Here is a 25,299-nt window from a genome sequence, read left to right on the forward strand (position 1 = left end):
TGTCCATACAGTACGTTGAAGTATCCTTGGGAAAGATACTGATCTCTGAGTTGCTATCAATGTATCATCAGAGTGAGTGTGTGACTGTTAGATCTACACTCCCCTCAGCAAGTCTGCAACAGTGAGGCCAATCCCTTTATTTTTGATTTAGACTGAGTTTGAGTTTAGACTAAGTCTAGAGATAAACTAGGCCACTCTAAAACCTTCCACTTCCTGTCCCTGATGAACTCCTTTGTAGTGTTGGCAGTGTGTTTTGGGTCATTATCTTGCTTCATGATGAAACTCTTCCAGTCAGTTTGGCTCCATCTTTCTTTCAATTTACAGACCACATGTTTCTGTAGATTTCTGAGTTCGCTGTACTGCTACCATCATGTGTGGCATCATCAATGAAGATTATTGAGCCCATCAAGCCATGCAAGCCCAAGCCATGACATTACCTCCACTGTGTTTCACAGATGAGCTCGTGTGTTTCTTTCTTTCTCCAAACTTCAGCCTTTCCATCACCTTGGTAAAGGTTAATCTTTGTCTCAAATAAGCTTCGGGAACATAATTATATATATATATATATATATATATATATATATATATATATATATATATATATATATATATATATATCACATTAAATAGTTGGACTTCCGGACCTTGGCCTCATGAAAATTTGTCTGACTGGACCTCTTTAAATTTTATTTGAATACCCCTGCTATAGATGAACTGACAAAAGATGTGGGTCAGTTTCCCGCTCATGTCCCTCATGGATGTGAACCAAGCGGTATGTGTTATGAAGGTCCAGCTTAGTGAAGATGTTGGCTTCCTGAAGTGGCTCAAAAGAACTGCCTCAGGTAAGTGAAACTGGACTTTTAAAACTCACATTACAAAACTGTTAGACAGGTTTAACAGTCCTAAACGGAGCCATCACTGATCTGAACTCATACCTCAAAGAACTACCATGTGCACTGACCCAAGTGCAATAATCTGTCTATTTTGAAATAACCTTGTCTACTACATGTGCAATACAGTTAGGTTTTTTTTGTACTTTTCCCTTGTATTTTATACCTTATCTTGCATATGAGCGTATTTTTTTATATAGTTTTTAGTTTTATAGTTATTATTTTTCTATATTGCATTCTTTTATACCAGTGTATGTAATTCTTTATCCCAAAATTCCATTGTATATATAATGACAATAAAAAAGTTGAAGTCCACCATCTGGACTTTGGACAAGGAGGAACAATACTCCAGAAGACAGCAACCAGTGGAGATTATGATATTCACAAAAACAGTGACTGGTGAAACCAAAGCAGGAGCGCTTGAGATATCCTGATAACCTTTCTTCCTCTTCCACAAGTTCTTTTTTTTTTTCTCCAGGAAGTTTTTCCATTCATTCAATTAGTTTTTCTTAAAAACAGCAGCTGCACCTCAAAGCAGTTGCTGTTAGCAGCGAGACAAAGGGGACCTTTGAATGTCCACTGTTTAGGCTGTCAGTCATCCAACAATAGACTGGTTTCCTCCGGCTTCTTTTTGTTTCTATAAACATGAACTCACTGCCCACTTTATTAGCTACACCATGTTGGTACCAGGCAGGATCAGAGCTACCTTAAGTATTTGTGGCATAGATTCAACAAGGTGCAGGAGATTTTGGTCCATCTTGGCACGATAGCTTTGTGACATGACACGTGATCGTGCTGGAGTCAGAATACCCAAGCAGGCTTACAGTCGTTTTCTGTAGTGCTTAAATCTCAGAACTTTATTTTGATCTTTGAAAATACTGGTCATATGTCCCGGTGCTGACTTTGTGTTCAGTCTATCTTTAGTTTGCACCCATAATTAGAGCAAGACAAAACAGGTGATCAGAGCAACAATATTATCACAGAAATATATTAAACTTGATTCTAAACAAAACACAGATCCAAAGGTAATAATACTGGGACATTACTTTAGAAGAATTTCTGAAAATAGAGTATAATTTGTTGCTTTCCCCCCTTTTCCCAGTATGTAAACTGTAAAGAAGTATGCTAGTTAGCTCTGTTAATTTTTTCCCTTTATAATGCAAAGAGAATCTCTGTATTATTACATAGTAACATTAAACTAAATATTTTTGCGTTACTCTGCATTTTAGTTCTTGCCCTGATAGTACAGAGCTGTGGATTTGAAAAAACAAAAAACACCCCTGTGGAATGTGGTTCAGGTGGTAGATCGGGCCATGTACCAATCAGAAAGTCGGTGGATAGATTCCTAGCTCCTCCTGTCCATACAGTACGTTGAAGTATCCTTGGGAAAGATACTGATCTCTGAGTTGCTATCAATGTATCATCAGAGTGAGTGTGTGACTGTTAGATCTACACTCCCCTCAGCAAGTCTGCAACAGTGAGGCCAATCCCTTTATTTTTGATTTAGACTGAGTTTGAGTTTAGACTAAGTCTAGAGATAAACTAGGCCACTCTAAAACCTTCCACTTCCTGTCCCTGATGAACTCCTTTGTAGTGTTGGCAGTGTGTTTTGGGTCATTATCTTGCTTCATGATGAAACTCTTCCAGTCAGTTTGGCTCCATCTTTCTTTCAATTTACAGACCACATGTTTCTGTAGATTTCTGAGTTCGCTGTACTGCTACCATCATGTGTGGCATCATCAATGAAGATTATTGAGCCCATCAAGCCATGCAAGCCCAAGCCATGACATTACCTCCACTGTGTTTCACAGATGAGCTCGTGTGTTTCTTTCTTTCTCCAAACTTCAGCCTTTCCATCACCTTGGTAAAGGTTAATCTTTGTCTCAAATAAGCTTCGGGAACATAATTTCTGAGGCTTGTCTTTGTACTTCCTGGCAAATTCCAGCCCAACCTTCCTATTTGCCTTGCTAATTAGTTGTTTGCATCCAAGAAAAATGGGTGGTTCAGACAAAAAGTGCGATGTTCTGTATATCCGATCCAGATGTGAGTACCTGGAAATAAAACCTGAGATGTCAATCTTTTGTCTCATAGTGATTTTCTGATATCACACCCAAATATTTTCAGTCAAGAACAAAAGATAAGATAAGATAAAACTTTAATAATCCCATGACGGGGAAATTTGTGCATTACAGCAGCTCAATACAGAGAAAAAATGAAAAGGATGAGTAAGAACAAATAACTAAACTAAAAACTAAAATTCAATAGAATAAAATAAAATAGCAAAAAACTATACACATATACATAAGCACTATATACATAAATATATATATCAGTGTCAATACCCACATTTACATATACACACATATACACACACGTCAAAACACTATATAAAGATATCAAAATATTATATACATTTGTAGCCGGTAAGGTACAAATGTATTTTAAAAATAAAAGGTATTGGCCTCACTGTTCCAGTAACAACAAATTTTGGAGGGGCGTGTAGGTCCTTATAGATAAAAGCACTGTATGAATGTGTGCGTGATTGGGTGAATGAGATTTGCTTTTATCCTCAGTTTCGAGCACTCTATATAAGAACCAGTTCATTTACCATTTACTCAAACACACATTCTTAGTCAGCCTCTGACTAGTCTGAAAATCAGTGCTAACAACATTAAAAGCGGTCTTTAAAATGGAAACACTGATAAGTAATCACATAAGACCTTTGATGAGTGAGCTGCTAAGTGGATTCAATTTACAGTCTAGAAACCCCCACTGCAGTTCAAGGCTGGATTACGAAGTTTCTAAAAGGGTTTTGTTTACATTGCCGCTTTCACAGGAGCAAAGCAAATTTACTCCTATCTCCAGCATGCAGTACTTCTGAGATTTTTTATTTGTTATATACAAACAGTTGATAACGGTAATCATTCTTCTGGTCACATTTTTATGTATAAACCAAAGCTACAAAGATGCTGTGTGGAATATAGTCAAAACATCTCTCTGCACACATTAATTTAGACTGGAGAATTAAACAGCCTTTACAGTATTTCCTCTCTGAGGAGCTGTGACAGAAGCCAGTTTCCATCCACAAGATGGAAAGATGTAACCACAAGACAACTCAGTCTGAGTCTGTGTATCTTTTTAAATTACAGTTTATTAAAAAAACATCAGCAATGTCATCATGAAAAAAATTTACACCACCATCAATTAAAAAAAAAAATACAGTGCAAATGGCATGCTTTAACAAGTTAATGCTTGGGTAAGTGTGTGGGTAAACACACACGTGTCTTTACCCATTTGAGACACAAGTGTATAGTACATGAAAAACTGTTATATTTTTTCATTGTGTGATGCTTTAATGCAGTAGTTCTTTTTCTGGGATGCTGAAATGTCAAATAAAATAAAGTTTAATGCTCATGCCTCACAGATGATACAAGCCACAAACTTGACATGTGGTCTATAGTGTGGTGATCTTGTCCTTCTTGTGAATGAATGCAGCAGTACTGTCATACTTTGATCCACCAAGCAATACGATCATCTGTTCATTAACCAGTTACCTGTAAGTCTAGGGTGTCTCCTTGGTGGAGTCTTTTGTTTCCATATAAGTCAATAATTCCTGAGGCAGAAAATTCAAAAATTAGTTTAAAACTGAATCTGCAAAGACTTTCAGAGTATCAACGCAATAATAATGAAAAAGGTTAATTTTACTGCTGAGCTGCTCAGGTCTTCCAAGACAAGCAGATTTAATAAAAATGTCTTTTACACAACCAAAATATATCTCCAGTAATGGTAAGAATTAAATTAAAATTAAATTATGTACCAACATATATTGTGGGCATATTCAACTTTGAGGGGAATAAAAGAGAGCACACAAATTAACTGTTACAGGACCTCTACCTCTTCCTTGTGTTTTTCATGTGTTTTGCCATTACTGGATACTACTGGTGCTGGATTGGAAAGATGCCTCTTACCATGCCTATGGAAAAAATACAAAAGAATGACATAGTCCGCACAGTTTATTGTGTTTAAGAAAAATTATGTTGCTTTTTGGATGGCAACACAATTTTTCCTTCATACACAACCATAATAGATTTGAAATAAAATAAAATCAATTCAAAATGCAGACTCTCAGTTTTAATTCAAGGCTTTCAAAAACAATACTGCATTACCTGCCTGTAAAATATAACTGGACAAATAAACATAATCAGAAACAGACTGTCCAATTTGAATATTTTATTTGGCAATGAGTGACTTCATGGACATCACCCAAAGAATGAGTTTCCTCCTCAGTGATCCTTTATTGTAGGTGTCTTCAATTATTTCTTATTCATGGCTCTTTCTGCCTTTACTTTTGCCTTCAGCAGCTAAGATGCAGCTCAGTCGGGGTGAGATCAGGTGACTGATGAGGTGGTGGAATATCCATAAAACTCCTGGGTTTCTTTTGCAGTGTATTTTGGACCATTGCCTATCTGTACTGTGAGGCACTGACCACTCAACTTTACTATATTTGGCTGAATGGTATACAATAAGTACTGTGAAATCACAAATAAACACGAGTGAAGCAGAGCATCAGACTGAAAAACCATCAGAGCGTGTGCCCACCAGCTCACCCTGATTCTCACCAGGATTTTCAACCTCTCCCTGGCCCAAGCAGTCATCCCCCCCTGCCTAAAAACAGCCACAATCATCCCCGTGCCCAAAAGGTCATCTGTCACCAGCCTAAATGATTACCGCCCTGTGGCCCTCACACCGGTAATCATGAAGTGCTTTGAGAGGCTGGTTCTCCAGCACATCAAAGACCATCTGCCCCCCACTTTCGACACCCATCAGTTTGCATATCGTGCAAACAGATCCACAGAGGACGCCATCGCTGTAGCTCTCCACTCTGTGTTGAGCCACTTGGAGCAGCAGCAGAGCTACGCTCGCATGCTCTTTGTGGATTACAGCTCAGCGTTCAACACAATCATCCCGGACATTCTCACCACCAAACTGCACACCCTGGGCCTCCCCCCTCTCACATGTTCCTGGATCAAGGACTTCTTAACCAACCGGCCCCAGACTGTGAGACTTGGCCCCCATCTCTCCTCCACCCGCACACTGAGCACTGGCTCCCCACAGGGCTGTGTGCTGAGCCCCCTCCTGTACTGCCTCTACACCCATGACTGCAGTCCGGCCCACAATAACAACCTCATCGTCAAATTTGCTGACGACACCACAGTGGTCGGACTTATCTCAAAGGGAGAGAGGCAGCTTACAGAGAGGAGGTCTTGAAGTTGACAGCCTGGTGTTCAGAGAACAACCTGGTACTGAACACCATGAAAAACCAAAGAGATCATCATCGACTTCAGGAAGCACAGGACTGACCCAGCCCCCCCTCTACATCAACGGCGAGCGTGTGGAGAGGGTCCACACCTTCAGGTTTCTTGGTGTCCTCATCTCTGCTGATCTCTCTTGGTCAGATAACATCACAGCTGTTATCAAGAAGGCTCAGCAGCGACTTCACTTCCTGAGGGTCCTCAGGAAGAACAACTTGGACTCAAACCTGCTGCTGACCTTCTACCGCTCATCCATTGAGAGCCTGCTGACGTACTGTATCACAGTATGGTACGGCAGCTGCACTGAGGCAGACAGGGTCAGGCTTCAGAGGGTAGTCAAGACAGCACAAAGAATCGTTGGCTGCCCTCTCCCCTCCCTGCTGGACATCTACACCTCCCGCTGCATCAGCAGAGCCAGGAACATCATCAAGGACAGCTCACACCCTGGCTTTGACCTGTTTGACCTGCTGCCCTCTGGCAGGCGCTACAGGTGCATCAAAGCCAGAACAAACAGACTCAAGAACGGTTTCTTCGCCAGAGCAATCACCACCCTGAACTCACACACTCACCCACTCTAACTGTGCAACACCCACATCTCTATGCAATATTAGATTATTCATACTGAACAATATCCAACATTCCTATATTGTGTAATATCTAGTATTCATTCACTAGTGCAATATTCATCATCTTCATTATTATATGTATACACTTATTTACTTTTCTTACAATGTACAGATGCACCAATGTATGTATATATTTTTATACATTCTATTTTTTGTATATTTTATACATTGTTATTTTCTGTATATTTCTTGATTATACTAGATTATAATATTTTTATTTTTATTTTAGAGAGTTTGATTTTCTGTTGCATGGCACTGAACAGGAGTGGCCCTCCAATCTCATTGTACATCCTGTATAATGACAATAAAGGCATTCTATTCTATTCTATTCAGTGTTTCCATACTTTTATTTTGGTAAAGATTTCATCTGTACAAAGAAAGCTGTTCCAGAGCTGAGATGTCTTCCTTTTTTAAGATAAAGTCTAATCTGGCCTTTCTCTTACTGAGCTATTACTGACCAAAATTGATTGATTTAGCCAGTCCTAATGTACCCATTCCTCCCTCTGTTTTGATTCAACCTGTTTGACTTTACAGAAACTGCTTCCAGGTTGCAAATGCCACACTTGGAATCCTCTCTATAACTTTAACCTGCTTAATTTATGGCACAGCCCTCACTGCCCTATAACAGTTTTTGAGGGAATTATTCAGGTATTTTTTGAGCTCCTCTGCATTTAAGAGGACAACTGAGAACTGTGTGTATAAAAAAAAAGAAGAAATATTGTTGTCCAAGATCTTGAATTAAACCCTGAAAGAATGCACTTTAATTGCATTTGACTGTTTATTTGTACTTACCAAAAGGTCAAGTACTTTTGAAAGCATCCAGATTTATAAAAGTACCATCCTGCAGCCCCCAAAACATTCAGGGAAAGCAAAAGACTAAACAAGGCCCAACCAGCAAAGCAAGATCCTAGAGGAAAACAAGAATGAAGAATATAATGAGAATGAGATGCTATATTGTTCTTTCCTGGCATTTAGTCATAAATTTCACATTTAGATGACAGAGTATTCAGACACCATGTACCCAACACATTCAAAATCTCTCTTGTACTGACAAGATCTGAGACACAAAAGTGAACCACACAAACTTGATGTGATCATGAAAAGCTAAAACAAGCTGCGACATGCTCGGAGGTTCAGTTAGTGGAACTGACTTGAATAATATGTGTTGCACTGAGTGGAGCTTTAGTCATCCATGCAAAAAATAAAAAAATAAAAATGTAACAAACTGCACAGCTAAATCCAAGCTGGCCTCACCTGATATCACATGCACATAGAGCTGAGCGTGTTTTCTTCCATATGCATTAGATGCTTCACACTGATAGAGGCCATTTAGGTCAGAGGTCAGACTCAGCAGTTGTAGCTTTGCACCCTCTACTTTGACAGCAGACTGCGGCAAAGGCTGGCCAGCTCTGGAAAAACAGGAACAAGGCTCAACATGAAATGTACAGAGAGGGCAGAAAAATGTGACCCAGGGTTTTGAGTTTGTGGAGTTACACTTTGTTTTTGGTTTTGAGAAAGGATTTATGTTCAAACTTTACAGACTTCTGTTAGTGGTTTGACCATAAGCACAAGGGCACATAAGGTCAAACTTTACAGATTTCTGTTAGTGGTTTGACCTTATGTGCCCTTGTGCTTATGAGTTTGTAATTTTGTTTAGCTTTTGTTGATTATAAGGGTTTTAGTTCCCTTTGTATTCCCATTCTGAACGTGATAATGAATTTGTTAATAACTTTAAAATAATCAAGAGATGGAACTTAAAGGCTGCAGATATTTATGAAGTATTACAGAATCAGTTATATTAACACATTTACACAAATTCTGTTTCTTTTACTGATTTCTATTTTATGCTGCTGTATTCTGCAGTTGTACTCAAACTGCTGTAGAAATGTCGACAAAATTTGAGCGGCAAGGTCGAGATGGTTTGGACATGTGCACAGTGGATACACTGGATGAAGGATGCTGAGTATGGAGCTACTATATAGGAGGAAAAAGGGAAGACCACAGAAAAGGTTCATGGATGTAGGGGTTTTGTGTGAGAGGAGGATGCTAGGGATAAGGTGTGTCAGCCCTAAAGGGAAGAGACGGAAGAAGAAGAGTGTTTCTTGTCACTGAGTGCCTCTTGTCCCTTTTCTTGTTTTACTTCCTGTTTGTCACATTCCCTGATTGCATGCAGCTGTGAATAATTTCCCTCCTGTTTCCTGTTTCCGGAATCACTCTCGTGTGTAGTCCAGTCTGTTAACCTATTAGTTGTATGTTCACTTTCTCTTGTGTGCTTTCTGCATTGAAAATCTCCACAATGGAATCTTTAGGATCATGTCTCTGCTTTTTTGTGGATGATGTGGTCCTGCTGGCTTCATCAGGTGGTGGCCTCCAGTCAGCAGTGAGGTGTTTGGCAGTTGAGTGTGAAGCAGTGGGAAGAAAAATTACCACCTCCAAGTCTGATGCCATGGTTCTCAGCCAGAAAAGAGTGGAATTTATTTATGATAAATAAATGCTCGAATTTGTTTATCTTGGGCTCTTATTCATGATTGAGGGGAAAGTGGAGCGGGAGAGGTTCTTGTTGTTGGCTGGCTGTACTGTACAATTAATTAAAATTTTTTGAGAGCAAAACAACGCTGGAATATGCCAGAATTCCAAACTTTGCAAAAATGCCAGGAGGGGTCATTTTATAATTTCTTGAAGAAGTTGTTAATTTTCATTTAATTTTTTTATCTTTTAGTATTTAAGGTCAATTTTAAGAGTTTTCTTAGTTTTACAAATGATGTAGTTCATTTCATTACAGATCATAGTTAAAATATATATTTGAATAAACTAATAAATACAGGGTACAACAAATAGCAAAATAGCTGACACACCGAAATAACTGTTTTTTGGGGTAATGTGTGGTTATTAGTTGCACTAAAATAAAGGAGATATAAAAGGAGAGTGCTCACTGTGAAACAGACTGAACAACTCATTCCCTGCATTTTAAAACTGCTGGCTAAAAAAACTCTGCAGCCCGTCACCTCAGATCCTCTGAACCTCAGGCCGGAAACCCGCCCTCTTCAGCTATTCTGCTCCAGATGTCACTCTTTAGTTGCTCTGGTTATTTTTCCACATTCTCTGCTCAATTCAGTTATGGTTCTCCTGCTGCTCTGTACAACCAGCAACCTGCCCGGTTAGTCACACACTTGGTATTGTGCCAAAAATGAATTCCAATGTTTCTATGTGTGAGGCTCACCTGTTTCAACACTGTGAAATTAAAACAAACAAAAAGAAGCCATGAGCTGTTTCAGCCGAAACTATGACTCAAACTACTTTACCTCCTCCAGATAAATTTGGGGTCTGGGTTGCCTTCTGACACACAGTCAAATGAATCCTCTGAAATCGCTCTGATGTTCACTTCTGCGGGAGAAACTGCAAAAAAATAGAGAAATGCGTTAATCCTGAAATGAGATGTATACATTTTATTTATTAGCCAAACTGCTGTTTTAGATTTCAACACACAGCATTCTGTTTCACAGGAGATTGTTTTGATTTTTTCAAAGCTAGTCTCTGTTGATATTGAGACTAGCTATCATCCTTTCATGGCAGTCCTTCATTTAAGGTCATCACTGCCTCAAGAGATTTTCACTGACTTCAGTTCAGTTCTTCCACTCCAGCTTATTAATCAAAGACCCAGACAGAGTTTTAATTCTTTTGAAACTCTGACTCTTAGTCTTGTCCACCCTAATTGGAAAATCAAAAACCTGTTTTATTTGTTATTATCGATCGTCCACCTGGTCCTTACTCAGAGCTTCTGTCTGATTTCTCAGACCTTTTATCTGATCTAAGATTAAGATTAAGATTAAGATAGTGTTTATTTGTCACATGCACAGTTATACACAGTACAATGCACAGTGAAATGTATTTTGTACCTGCAACCATATATACACACACATATAAATAAGAAGAATAAAAATTAAAAAAAAGTAATTCACACTATACACTAGTGCTCAGTTCAGATAAAATAATTATAGTGGGTGATTTTAACATCCATGTAGATGCTGAAAATGACAGCCACAACACTGCATTTAATCTATTATTAGATTCAATCAGCTTCTCTCAAAGTGTAAAGGAGCCCACTCACCACTTTAATCATACTCTGGATCTTGTCCTGACATATGGCATTGAAACTGAAGACTTAACAGTATTCTCTGAAAGCCCCCTCCTGTCTGATCATTTCTCAATAACATTTACATTTACCTTAATGGATTACACAGCAGTGGGGAATAAGTTTTATTACAGTAGTGCTGTAACTAAGTTTAAGGATATAATTCCTTCATTATTATGCTCTTCAGTGCCATGTGGCAACACAGTGCAGAGCAGAATAGTAAAGTTTTTGTACTTGGCCCCACAAATCTTAGAAACATGGTGTCAAACCAGATACTTACTCTGGATGGCATTACCTTGGCCTCCAGTAACACTGTGAGAAATCTTGGAGTCATTTTTGACCAGGATATGTCCTTCAATGCACATATTAAACAAATATGTAGGACTGCTTTTTAGCATTTGCACAATATTCCTAAAATTAGAAACATCTTGTGTCAAAGTGATGAAGAAGAGAAAATTCCCGAGGGTAGCCCTGTCCGGCGACCGGAGATGGCTGCCCTACCCTGAGCCTGGTTCTGCTGAAGGTTTCTTCCTGTTAAAAGGGAGTTTTTTTTTTTTTTACCCACTGTCAGCAAGTGCTTGTTCATAGGGGGTCCTTTTGACTGTTGGGGTTTCTCTGCAATTTTTGTAGGGTCGTTACCTTACAATATAAAGTGCCTTGAGGCGACTTGTGATTTTGCGCTTTATAAATAAAATTGAATTGAATTCAATATCACTTTGCAGCTGAGTTAAATACTGGGCGTGCTTGTCTTTGTATCTTTTCATTTGATTAAATAGTTAAACAGTAACACAAAAGAAGGCAAATCATAAACTACATGAGCAGCTGATACTCACAGTGAACCTGTAATGTGAAGGGCAGAGTTTCTTTTTCTGACAGGGAGTCACCGCTGATGACACACTGGACCAGGTGACCGTTGAGCTCTCTTGTAGGTACACCAAACAGAGAGCTGACTGTGGTGGTTGTACCGTTGTCATACTGGGTGGAGTTTGTTGTCGTCCTCACTTTTCCTGCCAAAGTACCAGTGAGCCACCTCACCTCTGCAGGAGGCCTCGAGCCAGCAGCCGTGCAGGTAGCAAATAAAACCTCTTCTGTACCCAAAGTGGGAAGATTGTCCTTCACGCTTGTGGAAGGAGGCACTGGGAGAGTTACAACACACAAATAAGTCAAAATACAAGGAGGAAGGTAAAATGAACAGTGTGTTTGTGACACACAAACACCCAGAATATATTAAATATTTTTTATACCAAGCAAGTTTAGAGGAATCTCAGTCTTCTGATTTCCACTGGGAAACAAGGTGAAGATGCACGTGTAGATGCCTTCATCCTTCAGGGCAACACTGGATAACTGGAGCGTTCCATTTTTGTTCTTAAAATTCCCAATATACTTAAATCGATCATCATGACCATTGACAAACAACGGTATATTTCCAGATTGGATAGTAATAAAATTTTTATTTTGAGGGTTTTCTCTGGTCCTCCTCTGCCAGGTAATCTGGGTCAAGTCATCACTTGAGTCAATGAGTTCGCATGGTAAGATAGCAGTTCCTCCCTGAACCACTGTCACCCTTCCACCAATCACCTGGAGAGCTGTAAAGAGCATGAAATAGTATTAATGAAGTGAGCTAAAAAAGGAGAAACAACAAAGCAAGAAAATGTGTGTGACAATTTGTAGTGCATCTCACATGAGGGGCATGCCCTTACAATATTGCAGAACCATGCATTTCTGATATTATTTATAACACAACTGGCTTAACTATGCAGTATAAATAAAGGCAGTCAAAAGTCATGGCTGCATTGCTAAAAAAGTTGACCAGCTGGATTCATGCTACAGCTATTAGCTTTGCAAACACACCTTTACTATAGTGTGAATTTTCACATCAGATTGGAAAAGTCTAAACATTCTGATAACTTTCTGCTCTTCCATTTTGACTGCTATCAGCAGACTTCCTTTCCAAACTTCTTTTTCAGTTCTCTTGACAAAACTATCAGGCTTAACTGCTCCTCCTCACCCTCCTTCCTGAATTTCAAGTTTATTTTAAATTCTTCTGTGCCAATGTTTTTCCAGACTACACTACCTTTATCTGAACTATTTCCTTCTAACACTGTTTGGGGATCTTTGTCCCCGACAAACTTCCATCCTCTCTTCTGCTTCTTGCTCTTCCTGACCCTACCCCCCTCACTGTCATCTTCCTCTACATTCCTCCATGTGGGATCATTTTGAACTGATCTCTCCTAATAAGGTAGAGAGTAGCATTATTACATGTGTTTTATGTTTGTTATGCAATGTGCTATATTTTTCACTGTCACTTTTGTTAATCCAAGGTGAAGTGCTTGTTGTGTGCTAAAGAATTGGGCTACAACAGTAACACGTTTCCCATGCTGAGACATTTTTGTGCTTTGTTTGAAAGGTATATTTGGAGACGTGGATGAAGAATGAAAGTACTGTTGCGTTTAACAAATTGTTGATTTTTTTTCTTCTTTTAACCATTTTTTTTCTTCCTTTCCTTTAGGCTATAAAGGCAGTGGTTGAGGAAAAATACTGGAAAGAAAAAGAAATAAACCAAAGCTGCGGTCTAGAATGTAGCAGCAGTCAGCTTAACAGCAGATATGTGGACATCGGTTAACAGGTATGCCTACCTGGCATTTCATAGACGGAAACACCTGTTTCCTGTCAGCTTTACAGAATGCAGTGAACCTCCAACAGGCACACAGCAGGAAAATTAGTTTGTGTTATGACAAAAGCAAAAATAACATGTCAGTGAATGAAATGGCGCCATGTCATTTGCAATAATTACATTGCAAACATCACTAAAAAGGCTCTAGATCTGAAGCCAGTCCTGCCCTCAATTCTATCCAAAGCATGGAAGCTGGTGGGATATTTCTGAAGCAGCACAACTGCCAAAGTTAGTTCACTAATGTTATTTTCATATCTGTTGATGCATTATCTTTTTTATACTTCTGCATGTCACAATAACATGATTTCCTTTTTTTTTGTCTTTAAAGGAGAAACTTGCTCTTGCTCAGGAGCTGATGGGGAGACCCAAACTAGGACGGCTTCAGGATGCAGAAACCAGGAAGAGCGCATTTCATCTGCTTTAGAGACTGGTGGAGCTTAGGGGCCCTGTGGGGGCAGCTTTGTCAAGTTTACAAACTGACGTTCCTGCGCTGATGAGTATAATAATGTTACTGCATACCTGTCTATTCTCTTACCCTTCAGTGAAGCCACTGTGGAATTGTCAGAAGCAAGCAAACTGGACAAGCAACTCATCAGGCTCCTAAGAAAAAAGCTCTAAAACCTTCAAAGTATGAGCATCATGGCGTTGGCCACCCTGTTGGATCCTCGCATCAAACAAATGAGTTTCTTTAGCCCAACCAGACCAGCGAGGCTGTCAAACGGCTAACGTCTGAACGTACCACCGTCATCTCCAGCTGCTGCATCAGCATCAGCATCATAACAGATGCTCTAATTGACAGACCTGCTAATTATTTTTGCTTTAAGGTCAGTCTAGATTAATTATGACTGTCACACAATCTGTCTCAGTGCAGTCTCCTACTCTACTCCCACTTCTGGTCCCTCAGTCCCTTCGGTCTCTGTCCCTTCAGCTCTCCCTAGCTCCCGGCCTGCTTCCACGCGGCCAGTCGTCTCCCGGCCTGCTTCCACGCGGCCAGTCGTCTCCCGGCCTGTCAGCTCCCTCAGCATTAGTTCTTGTCCCTGTAGCTTCTGAGTCCCCTCAACTTCAGCTTCAGTCCCTACAGTCCCCTCCGTTCCGGTCCCCTCAGGTCCTGTCCTAGTGCCAGCTCCCTTAGCTTCAGTCCCTTCAGTTTTGGTCCCTTTAGTCCCCTCTATCACCTCAGCTCCTTCGGTTCCTTTAGGCCCCTCAGGCAATTCTTTAGCCCCCTTAATTCCCTCGGCCTCAGCTCCCCCAGCTCCCGCAGCTTCGCTCTCTTTGGTCCCCTTAGTCTCCCCGGTCCCTCAGGTTCCCTTTGTTCCCTCCTCTGGTCCCTCAGCTCCTTTAGTTGTGGTTCCCCCTGCAGCCTCAGTCCCAGTCTCCTCTGCTCCTGCTCCCCTGACTCCAGTTTCCCCGCAGTTAGCTTCGGTCCCCTTACCTCTCCCGCAGTCAGCTTCCCCAGTGTCGGCTTCCACGTCCTCAGTTTCCACGCTGCTAGCTCCCTCCGTGTCTGCTCCCTCCGTGTCAGCTCCCCCAGTGTCAGCCTCAGTTCCCCCAGCTCCCTTAGTCTCCCGGGTCCCCTTAGTCTCCTTAGTTCCCTCCTGTACTCCCATTCCTGGTCCCTCGGTCCCCCTAGTTCCCTCATCCTCCCAGCAGTCAGAGTCCAGAGTGTCAGCTCCCTCAGCCTCCCCAGTGTCAGCTTCCACGCCCCCGCCATCACATGCACCTGGTCCATCCCCCAAGCAGCCCTGGCTGCTCAGTGAAGCAGCTGCACTCAAAAAAAGGTTTTCAGTAGCTGTTGGTTTTACATAATTAAATAATGCTGGTATGACTCATCTTAATTACGTTTTGCACCTAAACATAAATGCACAGTGTTTCTTTAACTCAAATACACAAGCTTGTCATCATACTTGACAATTTCATGTACTTCTAACTTAATTCAACTGCTTTCTTACCTTGAAACTACTCAATTTAATTACATCCGGATATGACGCAACGGAAACGGTGTTTCTTCACAGCGTGCATTTTTTCAGCAATGGCGTCTCAGGTAATGTGAAATCAAGTTTTATATGTGCAAATACATGCCAACTGAGGTGTTTTATATTGAGATGTTGTTCTATTCTTATTTGGTTTATTAATATTAACGTTAATCTTTTCGTACTTGTGATACGTGTTTGTTCAAAATAAATGTAGAAACTATCATGGTTACGCTAACACTAACGCCGCTAGCTAGGATTAAATATTAACGTTTGCATTCAGCTGAAGCCTGAAGATAACGCTTTGCTTTTCATTTTGATGGTTAGTTATGTAAAGTCTAAAAACAAACCATTTTGTGACCTAAATTTAAAACAAGCAGGCTCAAAGCAATTGGTGAAAAATCTCCTTGCAGTGTTATTTTTGAAAAAAATGTTACGACCAATACTCATTTCTTTTTTTTTTCTTCTGTTTGCAGGTGTTTGAGAGGGTTTAGCAGCTGTGGGACTATCACATTTCAGAAGTAAATATCTTTTTACTTCTTTTTACTTAGAGCTGTTTTGATTGAATACACTGCGTTGTAAAGATCAGAAGAGATGTGGGAATGTAAAGATTGTGGAGTTTCAGTGAATTCCAGGTCTCATTTACTGAAACATTACAAATTGCAGCAAAGGCATTATGGTCGAAGTCAGCGTTACCCTTGCACTTATTTAAACTGTCCATGCAGTTTTAAGACATGGAATGCTCTTCTGATACATTTAAGTCGAATGCATGCAACTCATTCTGGTCCAGATGAAGTTCAGTTGACCACCTTTAGTTGTAATTTGTGTGCATGTGCAGAGCTTTCTTCTGAGAGGGATTATTTTGCTCATGTAAATACACATTTAAAGAGGAATGAAACTGTGTGTTGTATGTTTTCTGGTTGTGATTTTCAGACAAATGTGTATGGAACTTTTAAGTCCCACAAAAACAGAAAGCACAACCCACATTCGTTAAGTGATTTTAAATTGGGTGTAGTTACAATCATGCAAAAAGATCAGGGGCCTGACATTGATATTGAAGACAGGCAAGATGACGTTTCAGAGGTTGGAGATACACATTCAGACCCTAACCAAAGCCATGACTTGATTAGTACTATTGTGGAGAATTTAGCTGCAATGTTATTGAAACTGGAGCATTTTGTTCATGTTCCAGCCACAGCAATAGATCAGTTTTTAGAAGAGCTGCACTATCTGTTAACTTCTGCTTCTGCCCCTCTCTCTGAAAATAAGTTACAAGAAGTGTTTGAGAAACACAATCTTGTGGTTGAGAAGTCAGTCCTTAAAGACATTGCCAGTGTTAGTGCATTACACCCATTATACACAGCTATAAGGAAAGGGGGAGTCCTAAGCACTGCATATCAACGCAAGAAATTTTATAATGATCACTTCTGTGTTGTTGAACCTGTTGAATACATTCTTGAGGCAAAGGAGAGGAAGTCTTTTCAGTATGTTCCAATACTACAATCCCTTCAACAGCTTCTTGCTAGGAAAGACGTTGTTAACAATATCGTTGAAAACCACAAAGCACAGACAAACAGTGTATTGGATGGCAAACAGCTTTACACATCCTATGAGGATGGTGATCATTTCAAGGGAAAGAGCTTCTTTTCAGATGAAGCTATAAAAATTTCACTAACTTTATATTTAGATGACTTTGAAATATGTAATCCACTTGGCACTTCACGGAGAAAACATAAGCTTTGTGCTGTGTACTGGAGTTTGAGCAATTTATCCCCCCGGCTCTCACTCAGCACTGTGCTCAATCTACTTGGCTGTGTTGTGCTGATGATGTGAAGCATTTTGGATATGATAGAGTATTGTACCCTCTGTTGCATGACCTTTCAACTTTAGAACAAGATGGTGTTTTTGTTCCTCTGCTTGGGCAGTCAATGAAAGGCACAATTCAAGCTGTGGTGGCAGATAACCTAGGAGCACATGGCATCGCAGGTTTTGTTGAGAGTTTCTCTGGAGAGTATTTCTGCCGATTTTGTTTGGGAAAAAGTTCAGACATACAGTCAAATGAGGTTAGGACAGGTGTGTTTGAAAGGAGAAGTAAAGATGTCCATGAAACTCATCTTAATTATGCAATGGAAAATGGTACTAGCTTTTGTGGGGTTAAAAAAGAATGTGCTTTTAGTAAGAGCCTTGAACATTTTCATGTTCTCTCTGGTTACCCCCCAGATGTCATGCATGACCTTTTTGAAGGTATTGTGCCAGTAGAGCTTGCACTGTGCTTAGATCTGCTGATAGCTAAGAAGTATGTAACACTGAAAAGTCTGAATGAGTCTATACTGCATTTCCCCTACAAGGGGGCTGATAAGACCAACAAGCCTCATGTAATCCCTGGTTCATTTGCAACCCGGAAAACAGTTGGTGGTAATGCTCATGAAAACTGGAGTTTGGTAAGATTGCTTCCATTTTTAATAGGACACATGATACCAGAGGATGAGCCTGCATGGCAGGTGCTCTTAGACCTTAAGGATATTGTTGAGCTTGTGGTTGCTCCAGTACACACTGAGGAATCTGTAGCTTATCTTGAGAGCAAGATCTCTGAACACAGGCAGAAGTACCAACAGCTCTTCCCACATGTTAAACTGCTACCAAAACACCATTATCTGGAGCATTACCCAGAAATGATTAAGTTGTTTGGTCCACTTGTAGTATGTTGGACCATGCGCTTTGAAGCAAAGCACAGCTTTTTTAAAAAGGTTGCACGACACACAAATTGCTTCAGAAACATTCCCCTTTCACTTGCAGTGAAACACCAGATCATGATTTCTTATCATTTGAAAAAAGCACCTAGTCTTGAAAAATCTGCACTTGATGTATCCAGTGTCTCAGTGGTTCCCCTAGATGTTTTGAGAGTGGAAATAGCTCAGGCTATCAGAGGGACATATCCTGACACAATTGAAGTTTATCTTACTAAGATGGTTACCAACAAGGGTTTGACCTTCAGAAAAGGTATGGTCCTTGTGCATGGATTTGCTGGTGGCCTCCTTGACTTTGGAGAAATAGTGCAGATATGTGTTGTTCAGAAGAATTTGTGTTTCATATCAAAACGACTTTGTGGATGGTACAGAGAACATTTCAGGGCTTTTGAGCTGACTGAATCACCAGCAAGGGATGTTGTCTTTGTTTTATTTGATGACTTAGTCGATAAATATCCATTGGAAGAATATATGGTTGGTCCCCTTCGTATGGTGACTTTAAAAAGACATGTGCATGTGTAGGTAAGTTGAAAATCTTGAAAAGATGTTTTGGAAGTTTGACAAATACTGTACACTGTATTTTTAATTTAGAAAAAATGAGAACCAGTAAAAATATTACTATTTTATTTTATTTTATTTTTTTTTACACTTCACAGGTTTATCAAAATGGCAGTGGTTTCTTCAGTCAGATTAAGAGTCATCCTTGGAGAAAACAACTCTCAGCGGGTGATTCGTCAGGATGGCATGCCGCATTCAATGAATGATCTTTTGGCTGAAGTTCAGAGACAGTGCAATTTGCCTGGAAGTTTTAGACTGCAGTTCATGGATCCTGAGTTTGACAATGTATTCATGAATCTTACCTCACCATCAGACCTTCAAGACAAATCTACTGTAAAGGTTATATTTTTACCAGAGTCTTCTTCTACACATGTTGCTCTGTGCCAGGATGGTAGCACGCCTTCATATGTTTTACACACTGGAAGCCTCTCTCCGGGGCTTTCTCCCTCGCTCTCCTCATCTGATACACTTATATTGTCAACTCCTGCATCTACATCAAGTTTATCTTCTGAGTCATCACTTGGGGCTTCATCAGAGTCAGTCAGCAGCTTGAAGTCTTCTCCATGGCCCCAAGTGTTTGTTGTGCCCAGGTTCTCTTATGATGCCGAACTCAAGTTGCAACAAGCCAATACAGTCTTCAAAGAAGAAGGAAAATTACTCAGCCCTGACCCAAAACTGAAATCTTCCATTTTAGATGGACTTGCAGAAGAAATTGTGAAGTACAAACTTTATCCAAAGGATTCAGACTTTGAAGAAGTGGCAAAAGCACTTATTAGAAAACACCCTTGCTTGAAAGAGCCAGGCTCAGTTACTGGTTGCAGTGGATGGAAAGTAAGCCTAAAATACAAACTTGGCAACTATAGAACAAAACTGAGGAATGTTGGCTGCGTGGAGGTCACTGTGAATTCACTCAAACATAAACCGACAGGAAAGTCTAGCCCAGCATATGGTGTAAAGAAACCACGAAAAGCGGAAGTGAACTACTGTCCCTCCTTTCCAAGTGGTGAAACAGCTGAGAGTCTTGAGAGAGTAAGAGCGGCCCTTCTTTCAGAAGTTAAAAGGAAGGACAATGACCAGACATTGAAAGCGCTAATGGATAAGACCTTTGCATTGAGAAGGCATGAGGTTATCCAGGAATCACCTGTGATAGCAGACTTCAAAACAAAATGGCCTGCTCTTTTTAGGACAAAAGAGGTAAGTGAATGCACATATCAAGTAAAGTATATTTGTCACACTCCCAAATCTTGTGTAATTTCTGTGCATCTGAATGTTTGTAGGTCAGCACAGAGTTTGAGCGGATTACAACAGTCCCTCTGCTTTCACGGTTCTTTTCGAAGCTGGACCTGCATGCTGCAAAACTTCTGAAAGTGTTCACCAAAAGAGGAGGAGTCCAAGGACGAAAGATTATGCAACTTGTGACTGCCACGACACAGGTATTCATAGTTGCATTCAAATATAATTTAAGAAGTGCAGGTAAGAGACAATATAAACTGTGAATGGTGGAGGATAAATGAGCAGAAAAGCTCAAACGTAATAGTTTTGGGAGTGAGTATGGGAGGAAATCTATCTAAACATTGATTACTCTTCCCATCCTTAGAGTGACAACGTCGAAATGAAAAGAGAATCAGTCCTCAGAGCTCTGTGTCTGTACTTGAATGAAGATCCGGATGATCTTATTCATGAATACATGGTGAGTTTACAATAAAATAGAATAGAATGCCTTTATTGTCATTATACAGGATGTACAATGAGATTGGAGGGCCAATCCTGTTCAGTGCCATGCAACAAAAAATCAAACTCTCTAAAATAAAGATAAAAATATTATAATCTAGTAAAAAATATACAGAAAATAAACAATGTATAAAATATACAAAAAAATAGAATGTATAAAAATATATACATACATTGGTGCATCTGTACATTGTAAGAAAAGTAAATAAGTGTATACATATAATAATGAAGATGATGAATATTGCACTTGGTGAATGAATATTGCACTAGTGAATGAATACTTGATATTACACAATATAGGAATGCTAGATATTGTTCAGTATGAATAATATAATATTGCACAGAGATGTGGGTGTTTCACAGTTACGGTGGGTGAGTGTGTGAGTTAAGTGTTGAATTACTGAAAATTCTTAAATGGGAATTTCTGTCCTATGAATTAGTGATTTCTGTTTTTACATTTTCTTTTTCTTGTTCCACTGTAGGTTTCTGATGTGGCTGCAAATTGACAGGAAATTGAGGAGACTGTCTTGGGAATCTATGCAACCAGAGCTCAGGGGGCTGAAGCTATGACCCTTCCTGTGGATGTTGGAGTGGTAATTGAAGGTGTAGTGGTTCTGGAAGACCTTGGCAGTGTGTCTCTTGCTTTTGCGTTGTTGTTTGGGTTAATTTATGCCTTAAACTTGAGTTACCCTCCCAAACTTAGATATACTTTTGAAGTTGTGCAGAAACTCCTTTTGGAACTCGATGCAAACAATCTATCACGCAAAGCTCAGGCTCTGAAAACAAAACTCTTCATTGAGTTGTAGGGATGATCTTTTGATGAAGCTATTGATTTTGGAAGTATTAAGCCTATGTGGCATGATGCTAATTACATGTTGCAGTTTCTGAACAAATCTTGATTTACTGTTATATTTTTGCTGACAGATTTCAGATCTAAATATGAAAGTGTTTTTACTTAACTGTATGTTAAATTGTTAAATTTTTGCACAATCAGAATGGAGCAGACCCTGTCAGGCTTTATAGGTTTACATGTAAGTTACAGTACATGTTTAAATGTTTTTGAACTGTAGTCCTTAATGCTGAATTGTTCAAAGTTTTGAACAAGATTTTGGAATTAGTGCACATTCTGTAAGTACTGCTTTTACTCTATGCACAGTTGCACTTTGTAAACTTCATGGAATGTGTTCACTTTTACCTGCAGGTGATTTAAAATTGTCATCGTACTGGCATTTAAGTTTAAAGTATTGCACTTTTTGTTTAATTTTTCTAAATAAAGATTTTATGCAGTTGTTACACATGTGTTCCGTTTCTCATCACCACCACACCATTAAGGCTTAACACATGCTTAACCTTTAATGTTATTTGAATTTAAAATTTTTGTGTTTCAGTAACGTAATTCAATTAGTTGGAACCACTGTCCACAATCACATTATGTAAACCTAATGAAAATGCTTTGAGTTGGATGAACACAAGTAAATCTATTTCAACATGATAAATCTGTATGTTTAGGGAACCTTATTTGTTTACGTTACTTTAAAGAATTTGAATTGGATTAGGAAAATATTACTACTTTGATTTGGATTTGCTAAATTTAGTTGCATGTTTTTCACACAAGTTTTTTGTGTAGCCTTAAAAAGATATTTTCATGTTGAAGAAACACAATTCTTTTGTGTGGAACCACTGTCCATGATTAAATTAAGTTAATTTAAAGAATAATTTTTTTGAGTGTGTGTGCCCTGCACCGCAGACCCAGCCTGCGCATCCGGAGCCTCGCCTTGTAGGCCCCGTTCAGCCCAAGGGTCCAGCTCAGTCGGAGCCGCGTTTGAAGCCCGAGGATCAGTCCTGTCGCCAGATCTCAGTCTTAAGGGGGGGCTTATGAAATCCAGCGGGGGGGGCACCACGATTATTAGCTTGATTAGTGATATGGCTTGGGTGGGCGGGCCAGGGCGGGCCCAAGCGTATCAATGGGCGGGCACGGCCCCCTAGGGCCCGCCCATAGCGACGGGTCTGCCGAGGATCACGCTCAGTCCGAGCGTCTGGCTCAGTTCGAGTCTGGTCTCCTCGTCGCCGCCGCCGCTTGGAGCGCGGTCGGCGGGGGCGGTGAATGGTGTCCAGCGGATCTCCTTCCAGGGTGTCTTAACCCTGACCTCCTGTGTTTTCATGTTGAGTTTATTCCTAGTGTTGTGACTAGTCTGTGTCTCTGCCCCGTGTCTGTGTGCCAGTCCCCCGTATGTAGTATGCGTGCACCTTGGTTAGTCACTTCCTGTATTATTTTGACAGTCGTGTGTTCCCTGTGCTTTGTGTTTAGTTTTGCTTCCTGTTGTTAGTTTAATTTGCTTCACCTGTTGCTCCCTGCTGTTTCCTCTTGCCCTGATCAGCCCTTCTGTGTAAGTCCTGCGTTTTCTCTGCCTGTGGTCGCGTCGTTGATGTTTCTGCTTCAGTGTTCCCTCGCGGTGTGTCTCCCTGCTCCTCCTCGGGTTTTGGTTTAGCTTCTCCCAGTGTAGGTTTATTTTTGTATTCTGTTATTTCCCAATAAATCACTTTAAGTTCACCCTCTCCTGAGTCCTGCGTTTTGGGGTCTACCCGCTCCAGCCACACAGCCAACCATGACAGTAAAGTGAAGTTTGCCAGTTTAACCACAACTATGCGCACACGCCACACGTAGATGAACTGACTTCTCACTGGCTTCAGAACTTATGTTTGAATCCTCTGGTTTTAACATTTTCTTCCGCACTAAAGTAATCCAGTGAAAGCTGTCAGCATTTCCTCTGCTAATCAGACAACAATAACTGCCCATAGTTACTTATGTACACCTTTACAAATCAGATTACACGCGCACAGATCGCAATATGCACAAGTCTCCAAATACGCACACACACGTGCCTATATATATTTTTTTATTTTATTTTTTTTTTTACATTTTTCTACAATATTAGCCCCACACTTCTTAGCGTTAGCCCTCTGATCCATGACTATAGTCACTTTAGCTGTTTTGTTGCGCAAAGTGAGAAACAAAAAGGTTTCTACATACCGTCAGTATTATGGCTCAGCAGGACAGCCAGGAGAACCAAACAGCGTAGGACAGAATGATGCAGCATTAAATAGTTTTGTGTCAAAACACAAATAGAAGACGAAGCTCCATCCATTGACTCTCTGTGTCCAGGTTAATGGCGCAGGTTAATGTACAAGCAACACGTTCATCAAGAAATAACGTTACGCACAAGCCCGTTAAACACTTTGAGACTTCTTCTGGGAAAACCAGCCCAGCACCTGGATTTCCTGGAAAGGAGGAGAAAGCTGAAAAGGAGGAGAGAGGCGTCAATCAGGGTCAGCCTTTAAAAAAAACCCACCACCAACAAAACCATTATCATTCCGTAGTTTGAGAGCACATGTCTTAGTCTACAATTGTGGTTTTAACACTAATTTAACCTCTGCGCCATATAATGTATAAATCAAAAATTCTAAAATGATGTTTGAATGTAATAAGACCAAATCTACAAAGACATAAAAGGATATATAAAGGCATATTTAATAATATTTCTCTGTGATTTTTCTCTAAAACTGAGAAAAGTCAGAGAAAGTCGCACATGGTCATTATGATGATTGTCAGTGTGATCACCATAAAAATTAAACGAAGAGTTGAAACGAACTGTTACTGTCAGTGAGTGAGGAATAAGATAATTTCAACAACTTTAAAGCTACTGAAGAAAAAAAAAAGGCTATTTGTGTTACAGCATCCTCATACACACAACTCAGTATATTTGAAATGATCATTGTTATCAAGTGTCTAAGTTGAACATGATCACCAGGAACAGCTTTGTCTCTTAAACAGTTACTTTGGGATGAGGTCAAAAGTATATGTAAGAATCGTGTTTAATATTTGGGTGAAAATCTTTTGCAGTCAATGATTGGCTGAAGTTTACATAACTCATTACTGTCCCTCCACCATTGCTGCTGTAGTATTTTTCCCACTGAGAGGAAAACGCACAATAACTTTTTTCTAAGCGATATAAAGTTTTTACTTACTTGACTGCTCAAAGTAAATGAGATACAGTCTCAGTAAGCTTTTCAAAAAGGATCCATAGTTAGTGGGTGACGTGTCCTATTTCCATAATCATTTTGAGAGGATGAATCACATTAGCAACTTATCTCGTTTTACAACCTTCTGAATAAAGAAGAATTGTTAGTCAGGCGAACTTTGGCCTGTAAAGGTACTCCTCCCTCCACATTTCTTTAACATTATCTCTTTGCTTGGGGTCCTTGAACTATTTTTTTCTTTCATTTCCGCTTTACTGAGAAATGTCTGGAAAGGAGGTCGAGAACAGGTTGCTTGAGTTTCTGTGTTTCTTTTTTTTCCCCTTGTTGTATTTATTTATTTTTTTAATGTGTCAAAAAACATTCACTAAATACCAGAATGGTAATGGTCTCTGTTACCACCCATCCATTTTCTTCTGCTTATCTGGGCCCGGGTCACTTCAGAGAAATCCTGACTTCCCTCTCCCCAACCATCTCGCTCTGCAAATCATCCCACTTTGATTGCCTGCTTTTGCTGGTTTTGTGTTGCTGTACAGTTTTTTTCATTTTTTTTTTTTTTTAAGAAAAAGTAAAAGTAGATTTTAAAGGAATCTACTGAAATTGCATATTTGTCCTCTGCCTGGT

The 25,299-nt window shown here is 39.9% G+C and overlaps 1 protein-coding gene across 2 annotated transcripts; it reads right to left on the reverse strand.

Annotated features, from left to right (window-relative positions):
• Positions 1-4,023: 4,023 nt before the first annotated feature.
• LOC115800261 (poliovirus receptor homolog) lies at positions 4,024-23,958 on the reverse strand. Of its 2 annotated transcripts, XM_030757508.1 has the most exons (9): positions 23,672-23,958; positions 12,205-12,546; positions 11,794-12,096; positions 10,131-10,224; positions 8,083-8,237; positions 7,621-7,735; positions 4,785-4,863; positions 4,445-4,503; positions 4,024-4,270 (listed from the first exon to the last, which is right to left on the reverse strand). In XM_030757508.1, exons 1-8 carry the CDS (start codon positions 23,784-23,786, stop codon positions 4,453-4,455), a joined length of 1,254 nt encoding a protein of 417 aa, XP_030613368.1. In that variant the 5' UTR covers positions 23,787-23,958; the 3' UTR covers positions 4,024-4,270; positions 4,445-4,452. The 2 variants fall into 2 exon arrangements, with proteins under 2 accessions (XP_030613368.1, XP_030613367.1); XM_030757507.1 differs by having other exon boundaries at positions 4,024-4,503; positions 23,672-23,957.
• Positions 23,959-25,299: the final 1,341 nt, after the last annotated feature.

The sequence above is a fragment of the Archocentrus centrarchus genome, chromosome 21, assembly GCF_007364275.1.
Source record: "Archocentrus centrarchus isolate MPI-CPG fArcCen1 chromosome 21, fArcCen1, whole genome shotgun sequence".
NCBI lineage: Eukaryota > Metazoa > Chordata > Actinopteri > Cichliformes > Cichlidae > Archocentrus > Archocentrus centrarchus.

What these genes read in the sequence shown, in the direction of transcription:
- LOC115800261 (XM_030757508.1), bottom strand. Translation starts at nt 23,786, where the DNA reads ATGGATGGAGCTTCGTCTTCTATTTGTGTTTTGACACAAAACTATTTA. An exon ending in CCCAAATTTATCTGGAGGAG is followed by an intron (nt 8,238 to 10,130) that starts GTAAAGTAGTTT and finishes CTGTTTTTCCAG; the next exon opens with AGCTGGCCAGCCTTTGCCGC. An exon ending in CAAAAGTACTTGACCTTTTG is followed by an intron (nt 4,864 to 7,620) that starts GTAAGTACAAAT and finishes TTTTTTCCATAG; the next exon opens with GCATGGTAAGAGGCATCTTT.